The sequence below is a fragment of the Canis lupus genome, chromosome 23, assembly GCF_011100685.1.
Source record: "Canis lupus familiaris isolate Mischka breed German Shepherd chromosome 23, alternate assembly UU_Cfam_GSD_1.0, whole genome shotgun sequence".
Lineage (NCBI taxonomy): Eukaryota > Metazoa > Chordata > Mammalia > Carnivora > Canidae > Canis > Canis lupus.
Window position 1 is genome coordinate 35,466,899 of NC_049244.1, and position 21,890 is coordinate 35,488,788.

The window sequence follows — 21,890 nt, forward strand, 5'->3', positions numbered from 1 at the left end:
AGAGAGAATAAGGTAAAGACTTCCAAGCAAATACTTAAATTGACAGAAGAATAAAATTCAGATGAACACCACTATGCCAATATACTATGAAAATATATCTTAACAACTCAATGTCAAAAATATAAGAAATTAAAATCACAACATAAAATTGCTACCATTAATTGAATGTTTAAGACCTAAGAACCACCTGCTTTTTAATATTTGTACCGAATTTTCCTAACAACCCTGTAAAAGTTTCATAGATGAAAGAATTAAAAGTCAGAAGAGCTTAATTACATAGCATCTTATAAATAGTATTTTTAAATCTACTTGTACTTTTTTTTTTTTTTTTTTTTTTTGCTAAACCTTTAAAAAATATGTACCTCAGTCTAGATGTTTTGTCTTCTCTTTACACTTAGTATCTGACATTTTGATCAATCAGCTTACCTCTCTAGGGGTGGGACTTGAGTGGCAAAGACTGTGATATCACAGTGCAAGCTTTGACCAATCAGTCAGTAAAACTGAACATGCAGTACACATGTGCCATTTCTTTACATTCTGAAGTAGTCATCTTAGACTTTCCCATGGATCCCTGAAACAGACCTGGTCTCTTTACAGCAAAGGGCTCTAGACAACCATTACCATCTCCCTTGCAAAAACATATTGCCCATCTTAGCCTGATGCTCTGTTTTATTTCCATGAGACCAGGATGACTTTCCAAAGGCATATAAGAAAAGGGGTGGTTATTCACATTACCAGGGATGCCCAACAAATCTGAATAGAAAGAAACCTAAGACATTCCTCAGAAGAATATAAATTTCCTACACAGATTCAGTGTGTTATATTCAATTCAGAACCATAAAATACTTTTTATTTTTTTAAGATTTTATTTATTCATGAGAGACACAGGCAGAGGGAAGAGCAGGCTCCATGTAGGGAGCCCGATGATGTGGGACTCGATCCTGGGACTCCAGGATCACGCCCTGGGCCAAAGGCAGACACTCAACCACTGAGCCACCAGGAATCCCCACAAAATACTTAATTAAAAAAAAAAAAAATTCCAGAATGGTCTGTAAGTGGGAGTTACATATTATGATAAATATATTTTTTTTATAAATATATTCAATCAAAAATTTTCCACTACGAAATATGTGTCATTCCACTTCCTTCACATTCCTTTGCCTATATGGTATTATTTCCTCTCTCATGACCTTGTACAAAAATGTATACAAGTCTTTATATTTCTTTATAATAAAAATCCTAGAAAACAAAACAAAAACAAATAAAAAAAATTTCCTAGTTTTGGCAAAATAATATACCCTCCAGTAATTAAGGTTAAAACAAAAGTGTTAAGAAGCAGGAGGCTACTTAAAAGATAGCAGAACATAGAGGGTAGAAGCCAGCACTCCTTTACGACCACCAAGTACTTTTCCTCTTCCTTCTTCCTCTCATGGGCTACATACAGTTCAAGCACTTATTGTCAAAATGCCATAGCTCCCAAAGCTGTGCAGAGCAGTTACAATTGCTGCTAGACTTTCTTCCTAGTAAACCACAAAAATTAAAGGCCATACTAAAAATCTGAAAAGGTAAAAAAATCTGCAATTAGCTGTAAATAAAGCACAGCTCCTTATATTCAAACATCACTTAATATTTGGAATATCTCTCTCTTGCTTAAAACAATAAAAATCCACAAGTAGGAGTAATAACATATTTTTCTAAAATCCCATTAGTATTTTCTTCTAACTTTGCATTTAGCCTTTATTCTTTATGTAATGACCATTTTTTGGTCTCTAAATATAATTTCAACAAAAATATCTTCAAGTTCCTTGAAGGCAAAGCCAGGATCCTATCGTATAAATAGCATACCTCATGGTATTTAAATTCCACTCCAGTGTACTCCAAAAACAATATGAGGCACTATCCTCAAGGAACGCATGATTTCATGGAAAAAGGTATGTCGTCTAAGATGGAGGAAAGCTTTTGAATATGGTCAGACCTAATTCTTACAAAATTCCTACCATATATGGAAGTTAAGAGACAACAGAGGGAAGGGCAATTACACATATAAATGTTAGACTGAAACTGAAAAGTTTTATAATTCACAATGAAAATTTATAAGACTTTGTTAACTGATAAGCACAAGTTTTAATACAATTTTATTAGTGACCATTTAATTTAAAAAATCTTGTATTTTACTTCCCCCAGAATATTTCCTACCTAATTATTATGTTTACACAATAAAATAGTAGGCAGCTATAGCTTATTTTATTCAGAATTCATAGTGCCACAGGAAATGATGATATAACACTGAAACAATCAAAAAAGCAGAAAGGAACCATTTAGATACACACATTAAACATATAATCATTATGCCAAAAATATACAGAACTACAAGTAAAACAACAAAGTATGCCAAAATTTTAAGAATGGTTATCTCAAAAAAAAAAAAAAAAAAAGAATGGTTATCTCACAGGGAGGTAGGATCATGAATTTTCTGTAGGTTCTAAATACTTGACTATAACAATACATTTTTATCAGAAATGTAAATTCTTAAATACATACACACACACACACATCTCTGGTAAATTGACAGTTAATACACATACCTGGAATTGAATTAGTGGGTGATCACCAAATACATATTCTACTCTCCCACTGACTTGCAACACATAATCATTGGGGCTAACTTCATCTTCTTTCCCATGAATAGTCAAACGTTTTTGGATTGCCAGTTCATTTATTTTGATAGGATTCATATTAGGAGATATTTGAAAGCTAAACACGTCCTAAAAAGGGAGGTAGAAAAAAAGGAGCAATTTTATATTTGTGCTGAAAAACCTCACTTTTTACATGTATACTTATTACTACATCATATATATATCCGTACATAATACGTACATATACATAAAGTATGTTATATATACATATCCTTTACATTTAACATTTCAGTACATTTTCCTATTTTCTAAATATAATGTGTCCATGATAAATTTGTTAAGATTTCTGATTATTCGCAAGTTATCTTACGCTATACAAAGTGCCACTGATTCCACAGTTAAGATTAATATTTAACTAAAGCATATATTTAACTAAAATTTACCATCAGAGTTTATCAAATGTATATCTCAGGGACTATCTTTATTTTCTAAAATATCTTTCTCTGAAAAAGGTACCAAAAAACCTGCGGTGTTAAATCATACTAAGAATTTTATATTGTCACTATTAAGAAGAGACATATACTTTATACTAATTAAACTATAAATGAACAATTCAGTCCAATTTTATAAACATGTAAAGAAAAACAAAGAAGCTTTAATTAATGAAGATATAGATAGAACAGAGTATTATCAAATCTGCTCACCATAAATCCAAAAAGTACAGATGTTAAAGGTTATTTAATAACATCTGAAACATCTTAATCCAGCAAAATAATTTCCCACCATATGATCACATACCAAGAATTTAAGAAAATTCACTGTCTCCTAAAGCAGTCAACTGCTACTCTGGACAAGTGATCGTTAGAAAACTCTGTGTACTGACCAGAGATTGATTCTGCAATATTTCCACCAAGTGAAGTCACTTCCCTTTTCTACAAGGGACTTCAAATTCCAAATTTTTAAACCTAAATTTACTGGGCGTTCCAATCTATTTTCTCTAGTATATTTACCCTTTCCTCCTAATTTCCTGTGTGAGTTAATGCTATATGCATCAAACCATATGAGCCAGGATCCAAAGAGTCATTTGAAAAGTCACATGACTCCACTTTCCTCCCCTCACTTCCCAAAAAGATAGCAATGATCTTATGTCCTTGGGTTGCCAACTGTAAACTCTTCTCCATCTCCACTAACATTCTTCTACTTCAGCAATTCTTCATCTTTCTCCTAAAGAGCAATATAGCGTCTTAATCTCCTTGCACTATCTACCTCAAAACCTTCATCTACCTTAGAAAGTAATCTACCTTTAAAAAGAGAGTCACAAAGAGATGATACTTTTTTAACATAATACAAATGGTCATAAGTATCTGAAGCAGTGCTACTCAAGTAAAACTCTTTAAAAATGGAAATATTCTATTCTGTGCTGTCCAATACAATAGCACTTAGCCACAAATGGTTGAGAAACCTGATATGTGGCTAGTGTGAATAACTGAATTTTAATTTTTCTTAATTTAAATTTAAATGTACATATGTGGCTAGTGGCCACTGTATTTAAAGAGGACAGATGTGAATAATAAGACCTAAGCTCCTTAATACATCATAAAATTATTCTAAGAGTCCCATTTACTATTTCATAAACTTTTTAGAAATACAAAACTCGAGGACACTCTTAGTTATCAGATAGTAAGAATCTAAAGAAAAGACCAGAAATCAGAACTGGACTTGAAAAACTCAGATATTGGAAATAATACTCAGAAAAAAAAAAAAGAAAACTAGTATAGTTAATGTGTTTTAAAAATTAAAAGCGGAATCCCTGAGTGGCTCAGGGGTTTGGCGCCCTGCCTTTGGCCCAGGGCATGATCCTGGAGTGACGGGATCGAGTTCTGCATCCGGCTCCCTGCATGGAGTCTGCTTCTCCCTGCATGGAGTCTGTGTCTCTGCCTCTCTGTGTCTCTCATGAATAATTAAATAAAATCTTTAAGAAAAAAACATGAAAATGAATAAAGAGCAAATATATCTGAAGAAGAATCGAAGAGAACGCCAAGAAATAAAACATATTAAGTGAAATTTAAAACTCAATGAAAAGGAACATGACAAATCAAAAAGTTTTTTTTAAATTTGACAATATCGAGTGTTAGCAAAGATGTGAAGAAACTAAAATCTCAATATATTTCTGATAGGAATGTAAATTTGAAAAACTGTCTGCGGGTGCCTGGGTGGTGTAGTTGGTTAAGCAACTGACTCCTGGTTTCAGCTCAGGTCGAGATTTCAAGGTAATGAGATCAAGCCCCATGTTGAGTCCCTGCCCTAGGCCAGTGTCTGCTTGGGATTCCTCCTCTCTCCCTTTGCCCCTCCCGTTCTTGCAACCATTCTCTCATTCTCTGTCTCTCTCTCTCCCCTTCTCTCAAAACAAATAATTAAATCTAAAAAAAAGAAAAGAAAAGAAAGAAAAGAAAAGAAAAAGAAAAGAAAAGAGAAAAGAAAAGAGAAAAACTATTTGGTGGTATCTAAAAACTGATTACACACACACACACACCCATGACTCACCAATTCTGTTTCTAGGTATATATCCAACAGAAATACATAAATTGACATTTCATACAAAGCAATGTTAAACTTAATATGTTCTGTGTGTATACACGTGTATAACACGATAATTAAGAAAATTTGAACACTGACTAGAATGACAGTAAAAAGCAAGTAAAATAAAACTACCAAAACAAAGGATAAAAGAAATAAGCCACACGTAGGAAGAACACATTCCCAACACATATGAATGACAAAAATTACTACCACCAAAAACCAAAATCTTATCCAAATCAGTAAGACACAATTTTAAAATAGACGAAAGGAAATACAACAGGAATATGAATGTTTTATAAATATGTGAAAAGACATTCCTCATCATCAGTTCTGAGAGAGATGCCACTGAGACAATGGATATACAGTTGACACCTGAGCAACATGAATTTGAACTGTGTAGGTCCACTTTACACGTATTTTTTTATAAATACAGTATAAAACTGTAAATGTGTTTTTCTTATGATTTGAAGAACATTTTCTTCCCTTTAGCTTACTTTATTATAAAAATACAGTACACAATACCTAAAACAAATACGTGTTAATCAACTATCTATATTAACAGTAATCCTTTCAGTCAACAGGAAGCTATTAGCTGGTAAGTTTTGTAGGGGTCAAAGATATACGTGGATTTTTTAGTACAGAGGGGTTGGCATACATAACCTCCTCATTGTTCAAGTGTACATTCATATAATGGAACTGTATAAAGTACCAAGAGCTCAAAACTTTAAGACCAATGGTAATCCTGGGGCACCTGGGTGGCTTAGCCGGTTAAGTGTCTGCCTTCAACTCAGGTCATGATCTCAGGATCCTGGGATTGAGCCCCACATCAGGATCCCTGCACAGTGGGGAGTCTGGGGAGCCTATTTTTCTCTATCTCTCTCTCTCTCTGCTACCCCTTGCTTGTGCTCACTTGCTTGCTCTCTCTCAAATAAAATCTTTTTAAAAAAATTAAAAACTACTGGGATCCCTGGGTGGCGCAGCGGTTTGGCGCCTGCCTTTGGCCCAGGGCGCGATCCTGGAGACCCGGGATCGAATCCCACGTCAGGCTCCCGGTGCATGGAGCCTGCTTCTCCCTCTGCCTGTGTCTCTGCCTCTCTCTCTCTCTCTCTCTCTGTGAGACTATCATAAATAAATAAAAATTTATAAAAAAAAAAATTTAAAACTATTACATTCATGTCTTCTAAAGAACTCCTGTGTCTCATCATTCATGTTAATTTTCTTCAATAAACTGCTAATTGGGTTGACGTAGTCAGAACTCAACTGGTTTTTCCTATATTAAGCAATTTTCCATCATCTCCTTTAAATACTTCACAAAATACTGTATCTTTAAAAGACTTGTCATTTTACTGAAGAGTTGACTTGCATTGTATTGCTCAATGCTTACAAACAGCTGTACATGGAACGCCTGGGTGGCTCAGCAGTTGAGTGTTTGCCTTTGGCTCAGGGCGTGATCCTGGTCCCAGGATCGAGTCCAGTGTCGGGTTCCCTGCGAGGAGCCTGCTTCTCCCTGCCTGTGTCTCTGCCTCTCTCTGTGTGTCTCTTATGAATGAATAAATAAAATCTTTAAAAAAAAAAAAGCTGTACATGAGAGACTACCTAACGAAGACAATGGGCAGAGCAGCCCCAGTGGCGCAGCAGTTTAGCGCCACCTGCAGCCCAGGGCATGATCCTGGAGACCCTGGAGAGACTCCCACATCAGGCTCCCTGCATGAAGCCTGCTTCTCCCTCTGCCTGTGTCTCTGCCTCTCTCTCTCTCTCTCTCTCTCTCTCTCTGCATCTCTATGAATAAATAAATAAAATATTAAAAAAAAAAAGACAATGGGCATATGGATGGGATAGATACTTCTGTTTAGCAGGAAGGAACAGAGTTCATTTGTGACTACTTCTATGTGTTGACAATTGTGATTATTCAGATAACGTCTACACAGGTGAAGAAATACTCTTCATAGTTTTACTGTATGGGCTTCATTTTTTGTCATATTTCTGCCCATGCTTCTGATATATTCTCTGAAATTCCCCCAAAAGTATAGTCTCTACCTCCTTCTACCCTTTCCACAACCTGCCCTGTTCCCCTAACACACAGGAAACTATTTCAAATGCCATATGCTTCCCTCCCTTAATTGACAGAATAATTTCATATAACTTATGCTGGCTGAGGTTTAAAAAAAACACAGGTTTGAAAGTGATGCTCCAGTTTATTGGTATCCTTAAAAACTATGACTCTCAGAATTAAAAATAATGCCTCTGTGGTCTAGCTGCTGGGACTAATGTTCTTGAAAACTGAACCATGTTAGTTCTCTGATTATATTTACCTTGCTTCTTAAAAGCCCTGATCTATACCAAATGATACTGATGATGTGGTCATCAAAAATTTCACATTTTTCACAGAAACTACTGTCTCTATTTCTCTATTTTAACAATCCTGTAAAACCATTTTTTAACCTATATGAATACTTTGTTACATTTCATCTCATGTTTAGTGTTCCTACATACTGCTTCCTAATGTTGGTTATTAGCAGTAATGATGAAATGGCAAAGCGAATATTTTATAAAAGTCAGAGGTCCAAAAAAAAATCCATGTATGAATGATCAATATGTTAATGATCCTTTATTCTGGTATTACCACTCCTATTTTTTTGTTGGTGAAATATTTATTCACTTATGAAATGATACTGGTAATAAGTTATGAATTGGGGGGTTTATTTTTATTTATTTATTTTTAAAGATTTCATTTTTAAGTAATTTCTATACCCAATGTGGGGATCAAACTCACAACCCTGAGATCAGGAGTTGCACACTCTACCAACTGAGCCAGCCAGGCACCAATTTTTTTTTTTTTTAATATGATCTTACTTGCCTAAACAAAGAATGATGAACTCTATGTAGCTTTCCAAATTTCTTTAATAATTTATTAATTTTACTAGTCTATACAATACGGAACTAGAAACTTTATTCCTCAGGGAAATGGAAATGTTCAGCTAAAAGAAAAGACTAAGGAGAGTTATGATAGCTATATCTCAACTATCTGAATACTGGGCATGTATAATTAAGGGAAGACTCATCGGATACTTATTCAAAACAAGAAAGTACAACCACATGGGCAGAAGTCATAAAAGGCTAATTTGAATTTTTAAGTATCTCCTATCAAAATTTAAATATGTGCTTGTTCAAAGTGAAAACATGCTACTTAATAAGGTCATGTGCTCCCCTTAGTACTGAATGCATTTGGTCAAAGACACTACACTATATAAGGGATGGTGAAAAGATTTACTATATAATATAGAGTCTAACTAGATGATATTCAAACTACTTTCAGCATTAAAGTCTATAACTGTTGGAGGGGAAGATGGCAGCAGAACAGGAAGAGAAGAGGATATCCTGGTCCCATGAATAAAACAGATAATTATCAAATCCTCCTAAATACCCCAGAAATGAATCTGAAGACTGGTAGGCCTCCACAACTAACAGTAGAGAAGAAGCCACACAGAAGAAGGTAGGAAGTGGAGAGACAAGGCTTAGAAGAGAAAAAGATTAGGACACCTGGGTGGCTCAGCGGCTGAGCATCTGCCTTCAGCAAAGGACGTGATCCCAGGATCCAGGATTGGGTCCCACATCGGGCTCCCCCCCACGCCACATGGAGCTTGCTTCTCCCTCTGCCTGTGTCTCTGCCTCTCTCTCTCTGCATGTCTCTCATGAATAAATAAAATATTAAAAAAAAAAAAAAACAAGAAGAAGAAGAGAAAGAGATCATGACCTGTGCAGTACAGAGGGAGCTGCTGTACCACTGAAAAGCAAAAGACAAATTATCACACAGAAGAGCCCATGGGGAAAAGGAATCCAGTGGGGCTTAACGTCTGGAATTCTAAAGGTCAGTGGGCTTGACTTGGTGAGAATCCAGAGGCATTGGGGGCTACTCCTGGAGACAAAGTGGAACAAACAGACCACAGAAATACAGCATGGAAACCGAGATCTTTGGAGTGCCTATGGTGTATAGCAAGGGAGCTATTTGCTAAACTCAGGGTAGGAGTTCCAGAGAGGCAACCTCCATAGAGAGACCCCACAGGTGAAAAAAGGAACTGCCAGGCACAGAGTCATTTCCCCAAATTTCCACATAAACACAGAGCCACCTGAGGGAACAAAGCACAGCACTGGCACTCACATATGACTTGCTTAAGCCAAGCCCTGCTCCCCATACTCTAATGATCCACCCTTCCCAGTCGTGCTCACCTCAGTCCCACCATAGCAGGCCTCCTCATCCAGAGGACCAGCCAAAACCCCTGACAGCATCATGTCTCCTGACCCAAGAGTTTTGTGAGGCCTTGGTTCTGGTGGCAATAGCAACAGATCTTATTTCATAAGCAGACCAGAGCACATGTAGTTAAAAGGCACCATATTTGGGCCAGGTACCAAACACTACTCACAACAAGCAAAGAGAGTCTCTGTAGACTATTGATCTGAAGGATAAAGTGGCCAGGACATGATAGTAGAGCACACGCAGCACACAAGAGAAATGCTACTGGAAGCACCAGGCCCTGGGGAACAGGGAATACTATACTGCAGAGCACTACAGGACATTTTCCATATAAGGCCATTATTCTCAAGAACAGAAGATGTAGCTGACTCTCAACACACAGAGAAACAGGCACAGAGGCTCAGACAAAATATGAAGACAAAGGAATTTGTCCCAAATGAAAGAATAGGACAAGGCCATGGCCAGACATACAAGCAAAACAGATTTAAGTAACATGCTTAATGGAGAATTTAAGGTAATGATCATAAAGATACTAACTAGACTTTAAAAAGAGTGGAGGATATCAGTGAGACCATTAATATAGAGAATAAGAAAAATGGAGCAGAGATAAAGGGCTCAAAAAAAAAAATGAAAAATATGTTTGATGGAATGAACAGTAGGCTGGAAAAAACAGAGGAATGAATTAATGACCTAGAAGACAGAGTACTGGAAAGTAACCAAGATGAACAAGATAGACAACAATATTATACAAAATAAGAACAGACTTAGGGAACACAGTAATTCCATCAAAAATAATAACATTCCCATTATAGGAGTTCCAGAGGAAGACAGAGAATAAGGGCAGAGAATTTATTTGAAGAAATAATATCTGAAAACTTCCCTAATTTGGGGAAGGGAACATATCTAGATTGAGGAGACACAGAGAACCCCCAAAATGGTCAACAAAAGCAGATCCACACAGAGATATGTCGGAATTAAAATGGCAAAATATAGAGATAAAAAAAATTAAGAACAGTAAGACAAAAGAAGACAGTTACATACAAAAGAAACCCCCTAAGGCTATGAGTGGATTTTTCAGTAGAAATTTTACAAGCCAAAAGGAGTGGAATGATACACTAAAAGTGCTGATTGCAAAAAAAACTTTCACTCAAAAATACTCTAACAAGGCTATCACTCAGAATACAAAGAAAGGTAATGAGTTTCTCAAAGAAAAACTGAAGGAGTTCATGACCACTAAACTAGCAAGGCAAGAAATATTAAACAGAAAACTCAATAAAAAGAAAAGATCAAAAGTGAAAGTATGAAGGAAGGAAATGCAAAAACAGTAATGAATATTTTTATAAAGTATCAATCAAGGAACTCATAAAAGGATATAAAACATGACAACCTAAAATGTGGGAAGGAGAGTAAAGGATGTGTTCAACTCTATACGACCATCAACTTAATATAAACTGGTAAATGCAAAGAGGTTACATACAAACCTAACAGTAACACAAATAAAAAACCATTAATAAATATGCAAAGAATAAAGAGAAAGAAATCCAAATGTATTACTAAGCAAAATCAGCAAACCATGAAAGAAAGAAAGAATCAGAGAAAATCTTTATTAACAACCACAAAGCAGGTAATAATATGGCCATAAATACATATATACCAACAATTACAATGAATGTAAATGAACTAAACACTCTACTCAAAACACTCAGGGTGAAAGAGTGGATTAAAAAACAAGACTCTCCTATATACTGCTAAAAGAGACTCATTTTAAACCTAAAGAAACCTGTGGAGAGAGAGAGAGAAACCAAGAGAGGAAATCTTCACTACAGAGAACAAACTGATGGTTACCAGAGGAGAGGTGGGTAGGAATATGGGTGAAATAGGTGATGGGATTGAGTAGTACACTCACTTGTCATGATGATCACTAGGTGATTAAAATAAAAATTTAAAAAAAAAAAAACTAAAAATAAATAAATAAAAGAAATTGGAAAAATTCTATGAATGCTTGGAATTCAGTAAGATTTCACAATATCTCCATTTTTTTCTAATTTCAAAACATTTATTTTCACATATACTTTGTTACAATGATGATTACATTAAAATGTGTATCTAGTAGAGATCTGCCCCATATGTAATGAAATGCAGACTGACCTAAATGGGCAAAATGCCTTCAGCCAAGTTGAATTCTAGTCCCCTTTCAATGGTAAAACTCCCTATTCTAGTTCTTCCAACACTGCAGAATTCCCTAAATAGTATTGTAACTTGATCTTGAGACTTTAAAATATCCAAATCTTGGTTTAAACTGGAGTTTAGCTGAAACATATCTCAGGTGAGAGCAGCAAAAGAAAAAAAAATTTTTTTAACCTAGATAAATCTTCTCTGCAAAATGCCAGAAAGCCAGCTCCTCCTTTCCTTCTTTTGCATTGGTTCCTACAAATATTTAGAAACATATTGTTGGAAAGGAAGCAGAACTGAATAAAACAGAAACACCTAGATAAAATCTGTCTCTACCCTGGATCAGGTCTAAGTCCTGACATTTAAAAAAAAAAAAAAAAACAAAAAACCTACCCACTCCCCAAATAAACCTCTCCCTTTCATTTTTGTCACTATAAAATGGTAATAATAATATTTTATAAAGTTGTTTTTTAAAAGTGGGAAATATATAAAAAATATCTTTCATAGTTCTAGGCATGGTAAAGTACTCAATAGAGAATTGCTACTGAAAAGATTTATGTCATTGTTATCAAAGTCACTGTTATCAAAACAACACAAAATATCCTTGAACTCCAACCCGAATTCTAAGGACCCATCCTAGATCATAAAATGACCACAGTAGACAGAAAGGCAGTATCACAATCTGGTTTGTATAACCGTGACCGTTCAGATATGGATTAACTGTGTATACACTCCATTATAATGTTCATTTCCATATTACCACTTAATTACATATTCAAAGAATGCAAATAAGAATATGGGAAAAAAAGAGATCATTTGACCAAATCTTTAATTTTATAGACAAGAAAAAAATCAAATGAGAAAATAAAACATCTACACTAAAGAACATTATCTAGGTTGGCAATCTTTTTCTATAAAGAACGAGGCTTTGTTGACAACCTATGAGTCTCTGTCACATATTCTTTCTTTTTCTTTCTCTCTCTCTCACTTTCTCTCTTTTAAACATCTCTTAAAACCCTCAGTTTTTTCACATCCCTTTAAAATATAAAAACCAGAATGACGCCTGGGTGGCTCAGTGGTTGAATGTCCGCCTTCAGCTCAGGGCGTGATCCTGGAGTCCTGGAATCAAGTCCCACATTGGGCTCCCTGCATGGACCCTGCTTCTCCCTCCTGTGCCTGTGTCTGCCTCTCAGTTTCTCTGTGTCTCTCATGAATAAAATAAATAAAAACTTAAAAAAAAATAAATAACACATTATATGTTAGTTGATTTTAAATAAAATTTTAAAAATGAAGTTAAATGAAACTGATTTCTAAATAAATAAATAATAAATAAATAAATAAATAAATAAATAAATAAATAAATAAATAAAATAGAAAAGCCATTCAAAAACTGGTTTTCCAACCTCGATCTAGACTAATACATCATTGCATCTCAAAATCATATATGTGCAAAAGATGTGTCACTTTTGATTATTATACATAATCCTAAATTTATACCCATCTAAAATCTAAAAATGTTCTTTGTAATAGCATTTACCAGCTGAGGAACAGCCTCCTGTACAATTGGTGCTGCATTCGGGTAAAAATCACAAATGTATTACAAAGTATTTCTTGTAATACCTGACAATTTTCAAAATGAACAGCCACAATGAGCTTTCCTCCATAAAGTTTATCTTCTAAGTTTTCAAGGATCGATGGTTCATGTTCTGGTGGATATGTCTGCTTCAGCCAATCCATCCAAGACAATCCCACAAGTGACTGAATCTTTTCCTCACTGAATTTGCGCATTTTTATTCGGAAATCATTCACTTCAGGATCCTTCAGTGCATCAAATTCATGTAGACCTAAACAAATTTTTTTAAAGTGTCATTTTGAGTAGCTAATACAAGAGAATATAAAATAGATCCGACCATATATACTGGATATTTTTTATCAAGCAAATAAAACTGGGCAGGAAAATATGAAAGATCAAAAGAATATCCAGATAAAATAACAAATTTCATGTACAGAAGATGAACATATAATTAAGATTTCTAAAAAAGACAAATTTGAAACCTTCATAGAAATGTAGCTTTGAAGAAATGTAATTGGGTACCAGTTTTATAAAGATTATTGCTGAAATAATACACACTTTAAAACCATATATAAAATACCCAGTTTTTTTGGACGCCTGGATGGCTCAGTGGTTGAGCATCTGCCTTCAGCTCAGGGCGTGATCCCAGGGTCCTGGGATTGAGTTCCATATCAGGCTCCCCACAGGAGCCTGCTTTTCTATGTCACACACATAAACTCTCTCTCTCTCTCATGAATAAAAATCTTCAAAAAAAATCTAGTTTTTCTTTACAAACCAAGTAAATCACATTTAATATATCTAAGAAAGCTTAAGAATCTGAAAATGTTTAAATTAATGAACTTAAAATATAAGCTATTACCTAAAACTAAGTTTACATTTTATAGATTAAACTTTTGGTTCACTGTGAATTTTCAACAATAGTTATAGTCTATCAATTAGTCAAAAATCTCATAAACATAAAATTCTTTATTGTATTTAACTATGAATCACTTCTACCATCAAGACAACTAAATATAGCAACCGTTTCATAAACTTATCATTATCCTAATAAATAATTCTTGAAATCTACAGCAATAAATGAACATGCAGAAATTTTTATGCCTACTACTACTTTTAACTGTAAAATTGACAAACAGTTTAAAGTTTGGCAATACATTGTGCTAGAAGGCATATATATTTAATATTACAAATTATAAACACACACATAGATTCTTTGATCTCAAAATCCTACCAAGAGGAATTTCAACCTGAGAGACTCTAGTAACAACCAGAAAAGCCAAAGCCAAATATGGACACCCAAATCAATTACATAAGATGCCCAGCTTCTAGTGAGCCCATCTCCAACTTCTCCTTGCCAACAACCTTCCATTAACCATATATAAGGCCTTCCTTCTTTCTTGGTATAAGGCTCTCTCACTCCCCTGCCTGCCTCAGAGACACTGACAAACATGAAGTTCCTTTACTATATAGCAAGCTCTGAGTAAATACTCTGTTCTCATTTGGGTGGTCTTTATTTCCACAAACCTATGGAAGTACTTGTACATTATTTGTTACAATGTACTGATAACAGTTCAAGAATGCTCACTGTAGTTTTGTTTATAATAATTTGAAAACTGAAAATAAAGTTAATCATTAAGATCTAGTTTAAAGATTGAAATACATCCATATATTATTTTACAGTAGTACAAGTGATAAAATGAATAGACAGGGTTGGTGGTGTTATGTTAAAAGCCCCAGATATATTAAAAGTAAAAAGAAGGGGACGCCGGGGTGGCTCAGCGGTTGAGCATTTCCCTTCAGCTCAGGGCGTGACCCCTGGAGACCCGGGGTCGAGTCGCACACTGGGTTCCCTGCATGGGGACTGCTTCTCCCTCTGCCTGTCTCTCTGCCCCTCTCTCTATGTCTCTCATGAATAAATAAAAAAATCTTAAAAAAAAAAAAAAAGTAAAAAGAAGAAACAAAATGAGTCTTGCAAGATTCCTTTTATGCAAATTCAAAAGAAACTATAGAATACGTATAAATTTTTGTTTTGGAACAGTAGCTGAGATGACAACATAAAAGTTTTTCAAAGTGTTGAGAATAGAAATACAGTGCAGCAGCCTGTTTTTGTTTTTGTTTTTTTTAAAGATTTTATTTATTTATTCATGAGAGACAGAGGTGGGGGGAGGGGGTAGAGACACACGCAGAGGGAGAAGTAGGCCCGATATGGGACTGGATCCCGAATCTCCAGGATCAGGCCCTGGGCTGGAAGGCGGCACTAAACCGCTGAGCAACCCGGGCTGCCCAGCCTGTTAATTTTAAGGCCATTTAATACCGTATCATTTGACTCCATACTATTTGAACATATACATGTCAATGAGAGTTATCTAGACAGCAGACTTATACCTCCATTGTCTATTTCCTTTTATATATTAAACCAATTATTATTTCAAAAATAAATATTAAAGGAGTGCCTGGGTGTCACAGTCTATCAAGCATCTGGCTCTTGGTTTCAGCTCAGATCATGATCTCAGGGTACGGAGATCAAGCTCCACGTTCACCTCCACACTTAGCACTGACTCTGCCTTAAGACACTTTCTCCCTCTCACTCTGCCACTACCCCTCAAATAAATTAAAATCTTTAATAAATAAATAAATATTATAATAAACTGTGGCATTAAATATAGAAAAATAAAAATGTTTGAGTTGTTTAACACAGCAAAGGTAAAATCTTAAAAGTACATTATGATTTCCTGGATAGTTCTAGATCTGGAATGGAAATACATACTCTAAATGAGCTATGAAGGGACCGTAATTTATGCAGACTACCTACGGCATTTTGAAGCTTCTTTCTCAGCACTGTTGAAACTATTTCTACCCATGGATATAGGCATTACAGGTAAAAAAAGAAAATGAGTACCTAATACATTTAACAAAAATCAAACTCTTTCTCTTCCCTTATCTATTAAAAGTCATGTCTAATCCACTTTCTAATGTCTCTCAACTCTGTCCACTTTCAGTTCCTATAGCCATTAACTTAATCCTGGCCATCACCATCCCTCACTTGGGATTACAACATCAGTTTTCACTAATTTCTCTAATCCCAGTCTTAATCTCTCTGATCTATTCTCCATTTTTTAATTTGAATAATCTTTATAAAATGCAATCTGATCATGTTACTCCCCTACTTAAATTCCTGCAAAGAAGGGTGCCTGGGTGGCTCAGTGGTTGAGCATCTGCCTTTGCCATGACCTGCCCTCAGGTCATGATCCCCGGGGTCCTGGGATCGAGTCCCACATCGGGCTCCCTGAGGGGTACCTGCTTCTCCCTCTCCCTCTCTCTGTGTCTCTCATGAAAAAATTTAAAAAATTAAAACAAAAAATCTTTAAAAAAATAAAAATAAATAAATAAATTCCTGCGAGGGTGACTGGGTGTCTCAACTGATTAAGCGTCTGCCTGAGCTAAAGCTCAGGTCATAATCTCAAGGTCCTTGGGATTGAGTCCCACATCGGGCTTCCAGCTCAGCAAGGAGTCTGCAACCTCTACCCCAACCCCTGCTCATGCTTCTTCACTCTCTCTCTCAAAAATAAAATCTTTAAAAAAAAAAAAAAATCATCCCTTCGATAGCTTCCCAATTGCTTTTAGGAATAAGTCTCTAATTTTTAAAACAGCCTCAATGGTTCCATCTGCTCTGAAGCTGGTTGCCTCTCTCGTCTTCCTGCTTTTCCTAGCTGTCCGTTTACACAAACTATAGTCAATTACTTTTATTCCTCAAATAGGCCATTCTTCACACATGCCGTTCTCACTTGATTACCCTTCTTCCAACTCCTACTTGATCAACTCTTAATCAGCACTGAAGGCTCAGTTTAAGTTGTGTGTTTTCTATAAAGCCATCTCAATCTCTCAGTTGATTTTACTCCTTGACCTATAACAGTTTACACATTAATATTGTAATTGTCTATTTACTGATCCATATTTCCCACTGGATTGTGAGCTCCCATTAAACAAAGACCAAAGTTCACCCAAGTTCACTGCTGTGGTGCCTATTAAAAACACTCAATATATACTGTTGAATTGCAATTGCTACCGTTTAGGTAATTTTTTCAATATATTATAAATATGGAACTCTGTTCACGTAACTGTTAGAGTAAAAGTACAGAGTTCTTAAATTCATCCCAGACTCACTGAATCCCAATCTCTGAGAATCTGCCTTTTTTTTTTTTTTTTAAGATTTTATTTATTTGTTCATGAGAGACAAAGAGAGAGAAGCAGAGACACAGGCAGAGGGAGAAGCAGGCTCCTCATAAGAAGGCGGATGCGGGACGCGATCCCAGACCAGGATCACGCCCTGAGCTGAAGACAGACACTCAAGTGCTGAGCCACCCAAGCGTCCCGAGAATCTGCTTTTCTTAAAAAAAAAAAAAAAAAAAAGCTTGAGATTAGAAACCACTACAAGATTTCTTAAAAATAGAAACTTTGCCAAAAATAAGAAATTAGGGGGGTGCCTGGCTGGCTCAGTCAGAAGAGCATGCAACTCTTGATCTCTGGATTCTAAGTTCAAGTGCCACGGTGGATGTAGAGATCACTTTAAAAAAAAGAAATTAGGGCCAGCCCGGGTGGCTCAGGGGTTTAGCGCTGCCTTCAGCCCAGGGTGTGGTCCTGTAGACCCGGGATTGACCTGGTCTGACCACGTCAGGCTGCCTGCATGGAGCCTGCTTCTCCCTCTGCCTGTGTCTCTGCCTCTCTGCCTCTCTCTCTCTCTCTCTCTCTCTCTCTCTCGTTCTGTCTCTCATGAATAAATAAATAAAATCTTAAAAAAAAAAAAAGAAAAGAAATTAGGTTAAGTAACTTAATTTTAAACCTAGTTAATTTCTTACAGGTGTTCTGGTAAGAAAATCTGAAAGTAAATCTTAAATTTTAAGATAAAAATATTATATAGTTTACAGATAAATATGATTTTTTTAAATGTAGTCTCCCAGCCCAACATGGAGCTCAACTTGGGTCTTGAACTAACAACCCAGAGATTAAGACCTGAGCTGAGAATAAGAGGTAGATACTTAACTGACTGAGCATCCGGGTGCCCCAAATAAAATCTTTTCATAAAAAGAGTATAAAGTGAGTAATTTCTTCACATTAAAGATACTGTTAAAATCCTGCAGACTCTGTATTTCCTTCACTTTAAAATATACCACAACTTTAGATAAGTCAGGGAAAATATAAGGGAGTTTTCAAAAATTATTTTTCAAGATGCTGACAAAATCCTCTGATCAAGATTTACTAATGGGTATCTGAAGGGATGACCTTCACTATAGAATATAATCAGAGCTCAAATAGCAGCTCTGTAAATAATTATTTAGAACATAAAAAATAAAATGATCAGACAAATTATCATTCAGGAAAAGGTATTTTTAGACCCACCAGGGCAGTTATATCTGTAAAGGTTCTATTGTTTTCTTTGGGGCGGAGGAGGCAGCAAACTTGTTCCTAAAGTTAAATTGAAATAATTGTTTATTGTCTTACCAGGACACATGACCTCACCAAACCCCGGTTGTAGTCACCACATACAAATTAGCAACTGCAAAAATTGACTTGTTAGGTACTTAAAGTGAAAATTCATTCTAAAATATTAAAACAGACTTACTAAAAAAAAATTTAAAAAATAAAAAATAAAAAAATAAAAAATAATAAAACAGACTTACTCAACTTCCTAAGTGAATGTTAACACTTGAATCTGTGCATATGATCAACAACAGGTTTTCTAAATTCACTGAAAATCTAAAGTAAAATTTATAAATAGTTAAAGAATTTATAAACTGTTCAATTGAATATAAAACACTCCTTGCACCTTGATCATTCAAATTGCAGGCACATTGCATTGAAAATTTTTATATAATAAACTTTATGATACAGAATGAAATTACATCACACTGCTTATGAAAAATTCAATTTATATATATGTATATACGTATGATCCCAGCACTGTCACCAAATAAAAAAACAGCATGCCTAATTCTATTTGAATTTTATATAAATGATGAATGATTTTTATCATTAAGTATATCCCATGTAGTATTTGCATCTAGTATATTTTTATTTGCTAAATCTGGCAAGCTCATGTAGAGGTAATAGTGGCTAACAAGACCATATTTATTGGAGATCACAACTAGAACATGTTGCAGTGATCTAAGTTTTGAAAACATGGCATATCTCAAAAAGACACCCATATCCTGACAAAAGTTAGCTCTCCCTATGATGCTAACCTTTTGGTTTATCAAATATTTTACTTTAACAATCAGTGTGGTTCTGGTCTACTTCCTTCCATCCAGCATAGAAACATATAAAAGCTATATATTTTCATATATACACTTACAAAGTCATTAGGAAAGAACTATATCTTAATATAGTTCAGTGGATATTCTTGTCGTGGATAAGATTATAAGTGATTATTCTTTTTACTTTTTCATATATTCTTCAATCCAAACAAAGAAGAAACTTTTTGTAATGAAGAATTTAAAATTTATCAAGAAATCCTTGAAGCTCTAGCAATAAAAAGGGATGCTTTCTAATGAGGCCATTAATACATAAGAAAACTGTGGGGGCTCCTGGTTGGTTCAGTCAGTGGAACATGTGACTCTTGATCTCAGGGCTGTGAGTTCAAGTTCTGCAGAGTACTTAAAAATAAAAAATCAAAATCTTAAAGAACAAAAAAGAAAGAAAATCTTGTATGGTAAATAATTATAAACCTATTAAAGGGGGAAAAATTATTACCTAAGCAAACTAGCTATCCTCTGAAGTAATCAAACTTTCTTAAACACTAGGGTTGTCTAGGCACCTGGATGGCTCAATTGGTTAAGCATCTGACTCTTGATCCACCTCAGGTCTTGATCTTAGGGTAGTGAGTTCAAGTCCGATATTGGGCTCCATTCTGGGAATGGAGGTTCTGCTCTAAGTATTCAAAGGGAAGAACATAGCCCCACATTTGTAATCATTAGTTAGCCCAAATCACAATACGTCAAGATCAAGAACGCAATCTGACAGGGCATGGCTCTTGGAGAGGATGCTACTATGTCATCTTGCGAATACTTATAATATTAAATTGAGTGGTAACATATTATCCTATAAGAGTGAATTTAATTAATGCAAGGGGCCAATCCAAACCCAAAAATTTCCAGTGGATTGTTTGGTTTTGTATTTAAACTTCAAGTCTCTAAAATAAAATAAAAACAACAACACAAAACTGCTACTTCAAAATAAGTAAACTTCAAGTCTCCTCTGCAGTTAACCTCTTGTAGTACTTAATTCTAGTATCTTGTCTAAAGCAGGATATTGATCAGGATGCCTGGGTGGCTCAATGGCTTTGTATCTGCCTTCAGCTCAGGGGGTGATCCTGGAGTCCCGCGATCGAGTCCAACATGGGGCTCCCCTGGAGAAGCCGGCTTCTCCCTCTACCTCTATGTCTCTGCCCTCTCATGAATAAATATATAAAATCTTTTTTTTAATCTTTAAATCTTTTTTTTTAAGATTTTATTTATTTATTCATGAGAGAGAAAGAGAGGCAGAGACACAGGCAGAAGGAGAAGCAGGCTCCGTGCAGGGAGCCCAACACGAGACTCGATCCTGGATCTCCAGGATCAGGCCCTGGGCTGAAGGCAGCGCTAAACCGCTGACCCACCTGGGCTGCCCAATAAATAAAATCTTTAAAAAAATAAAATAAAGGAGGATACTGATCTACCACTGGCCCCTGTTACATCCACGATTATTATAGCAAGAGAGGCTCTACCATATTTTCTTGGTTACAATTCTCTCTGGAACTAATTTGCAAAGAATAACATGGACATATATCTTGACTCACTACAGAAGTATCTCTACTTAAAGATAATTTTAGTTAAGGAGTACAATTTGTCAATAATTTGGGTTATTTATAGAAATTTTTCAATCAGCTTCGAGTCTTGGTATAGTCATATATAAATTGTGTGTATACAGTAGAGGTAATTCAAAAGAAATGGAGGATTATCTCTAAGAAAAGGGTTTCTCAAACTGAGACAAAGGGACAACTCTTTTCTTTCCAATATGCCAAAAGACAATACTTTGGCAAATAAAAATAAGTCACTAGAAAAAGTATAAAAAACATAACCCATGGGACACTATGGTAATATCACATTGCTATGGGCATTTATATACATTTACTCTCAATTTTTATACTTATCTCAGACTGGTGATCAATTTACAAATAAGCATTGGTCTTTGGATCACACTCTGAAAAGCAATGTCTTTGATCATACCTACTATATGTTTATACATATAACAACAAATATGTTAAGAATTCATACAGAGAAGTTTTTAAATTACCTTTTCCTATAAGGACTCCAATTTTTGAGTCTAATTTTTCCCCTGGATCACAACTTCTTGTCACTAATTTGAGAACTGGAAGAAAAGGTCTGACATCACAGAGTCTTCTTGTTTCATCTTCAAGCTCCTCATATACAGCAGTTTGATTCACACATGCAAACATATAGGAGTCAATTTCCATAAGGAGGTTAAACATTGGATAATTGTGAACTTGTTTCCATAAAATCTGCAGGAAAAAATAAGAGACCTTCTGGAACAGAAAAATTTGTTCAAGCATACAAAGATACACCTAGAAGGATACTCACTGTGGAACTCTTTATAAAACTCAAAAAGAAAGGACAAGCCAAAT

At 35.3% G+C, this 21,890-nt stretch overlaps 1 protein-coding gene across 2 annotated transcripts in view; it reads right to left on the reverse strand.

The window, feature by feature from the left end:
• PIK3CB (phosphatidylinositol-4,5-bisphosphate 3-kinase catalytic subunit beta) overlaps nt 1–21,890 on the reverse strand; it is a 205,873-nt gene that overhangs the window by 94,925 nt on the left and 89,058 nt on the right. For both annotated transcript variants that reach the window (XM_038571022.1, XM_038571021.1), the window contains 3 exons: nt 21,542–21,767; nt 13,261–13,484; nt 2,586–2,765 (listed from right to left, as the gene is read on the reverse strand). In XM_038571022.1, coding sequence (XP_038426950.1) covers nt 2,586–2,765; nt 13,261–13,484; nt 21,542–21,767 — 630 coding nt within the window. The remainder of the gene's footprint in view (nt 1–2,585; nt 2,766–13,260; nt 13,485–21,541; nt 21,768–21,890) is intronic.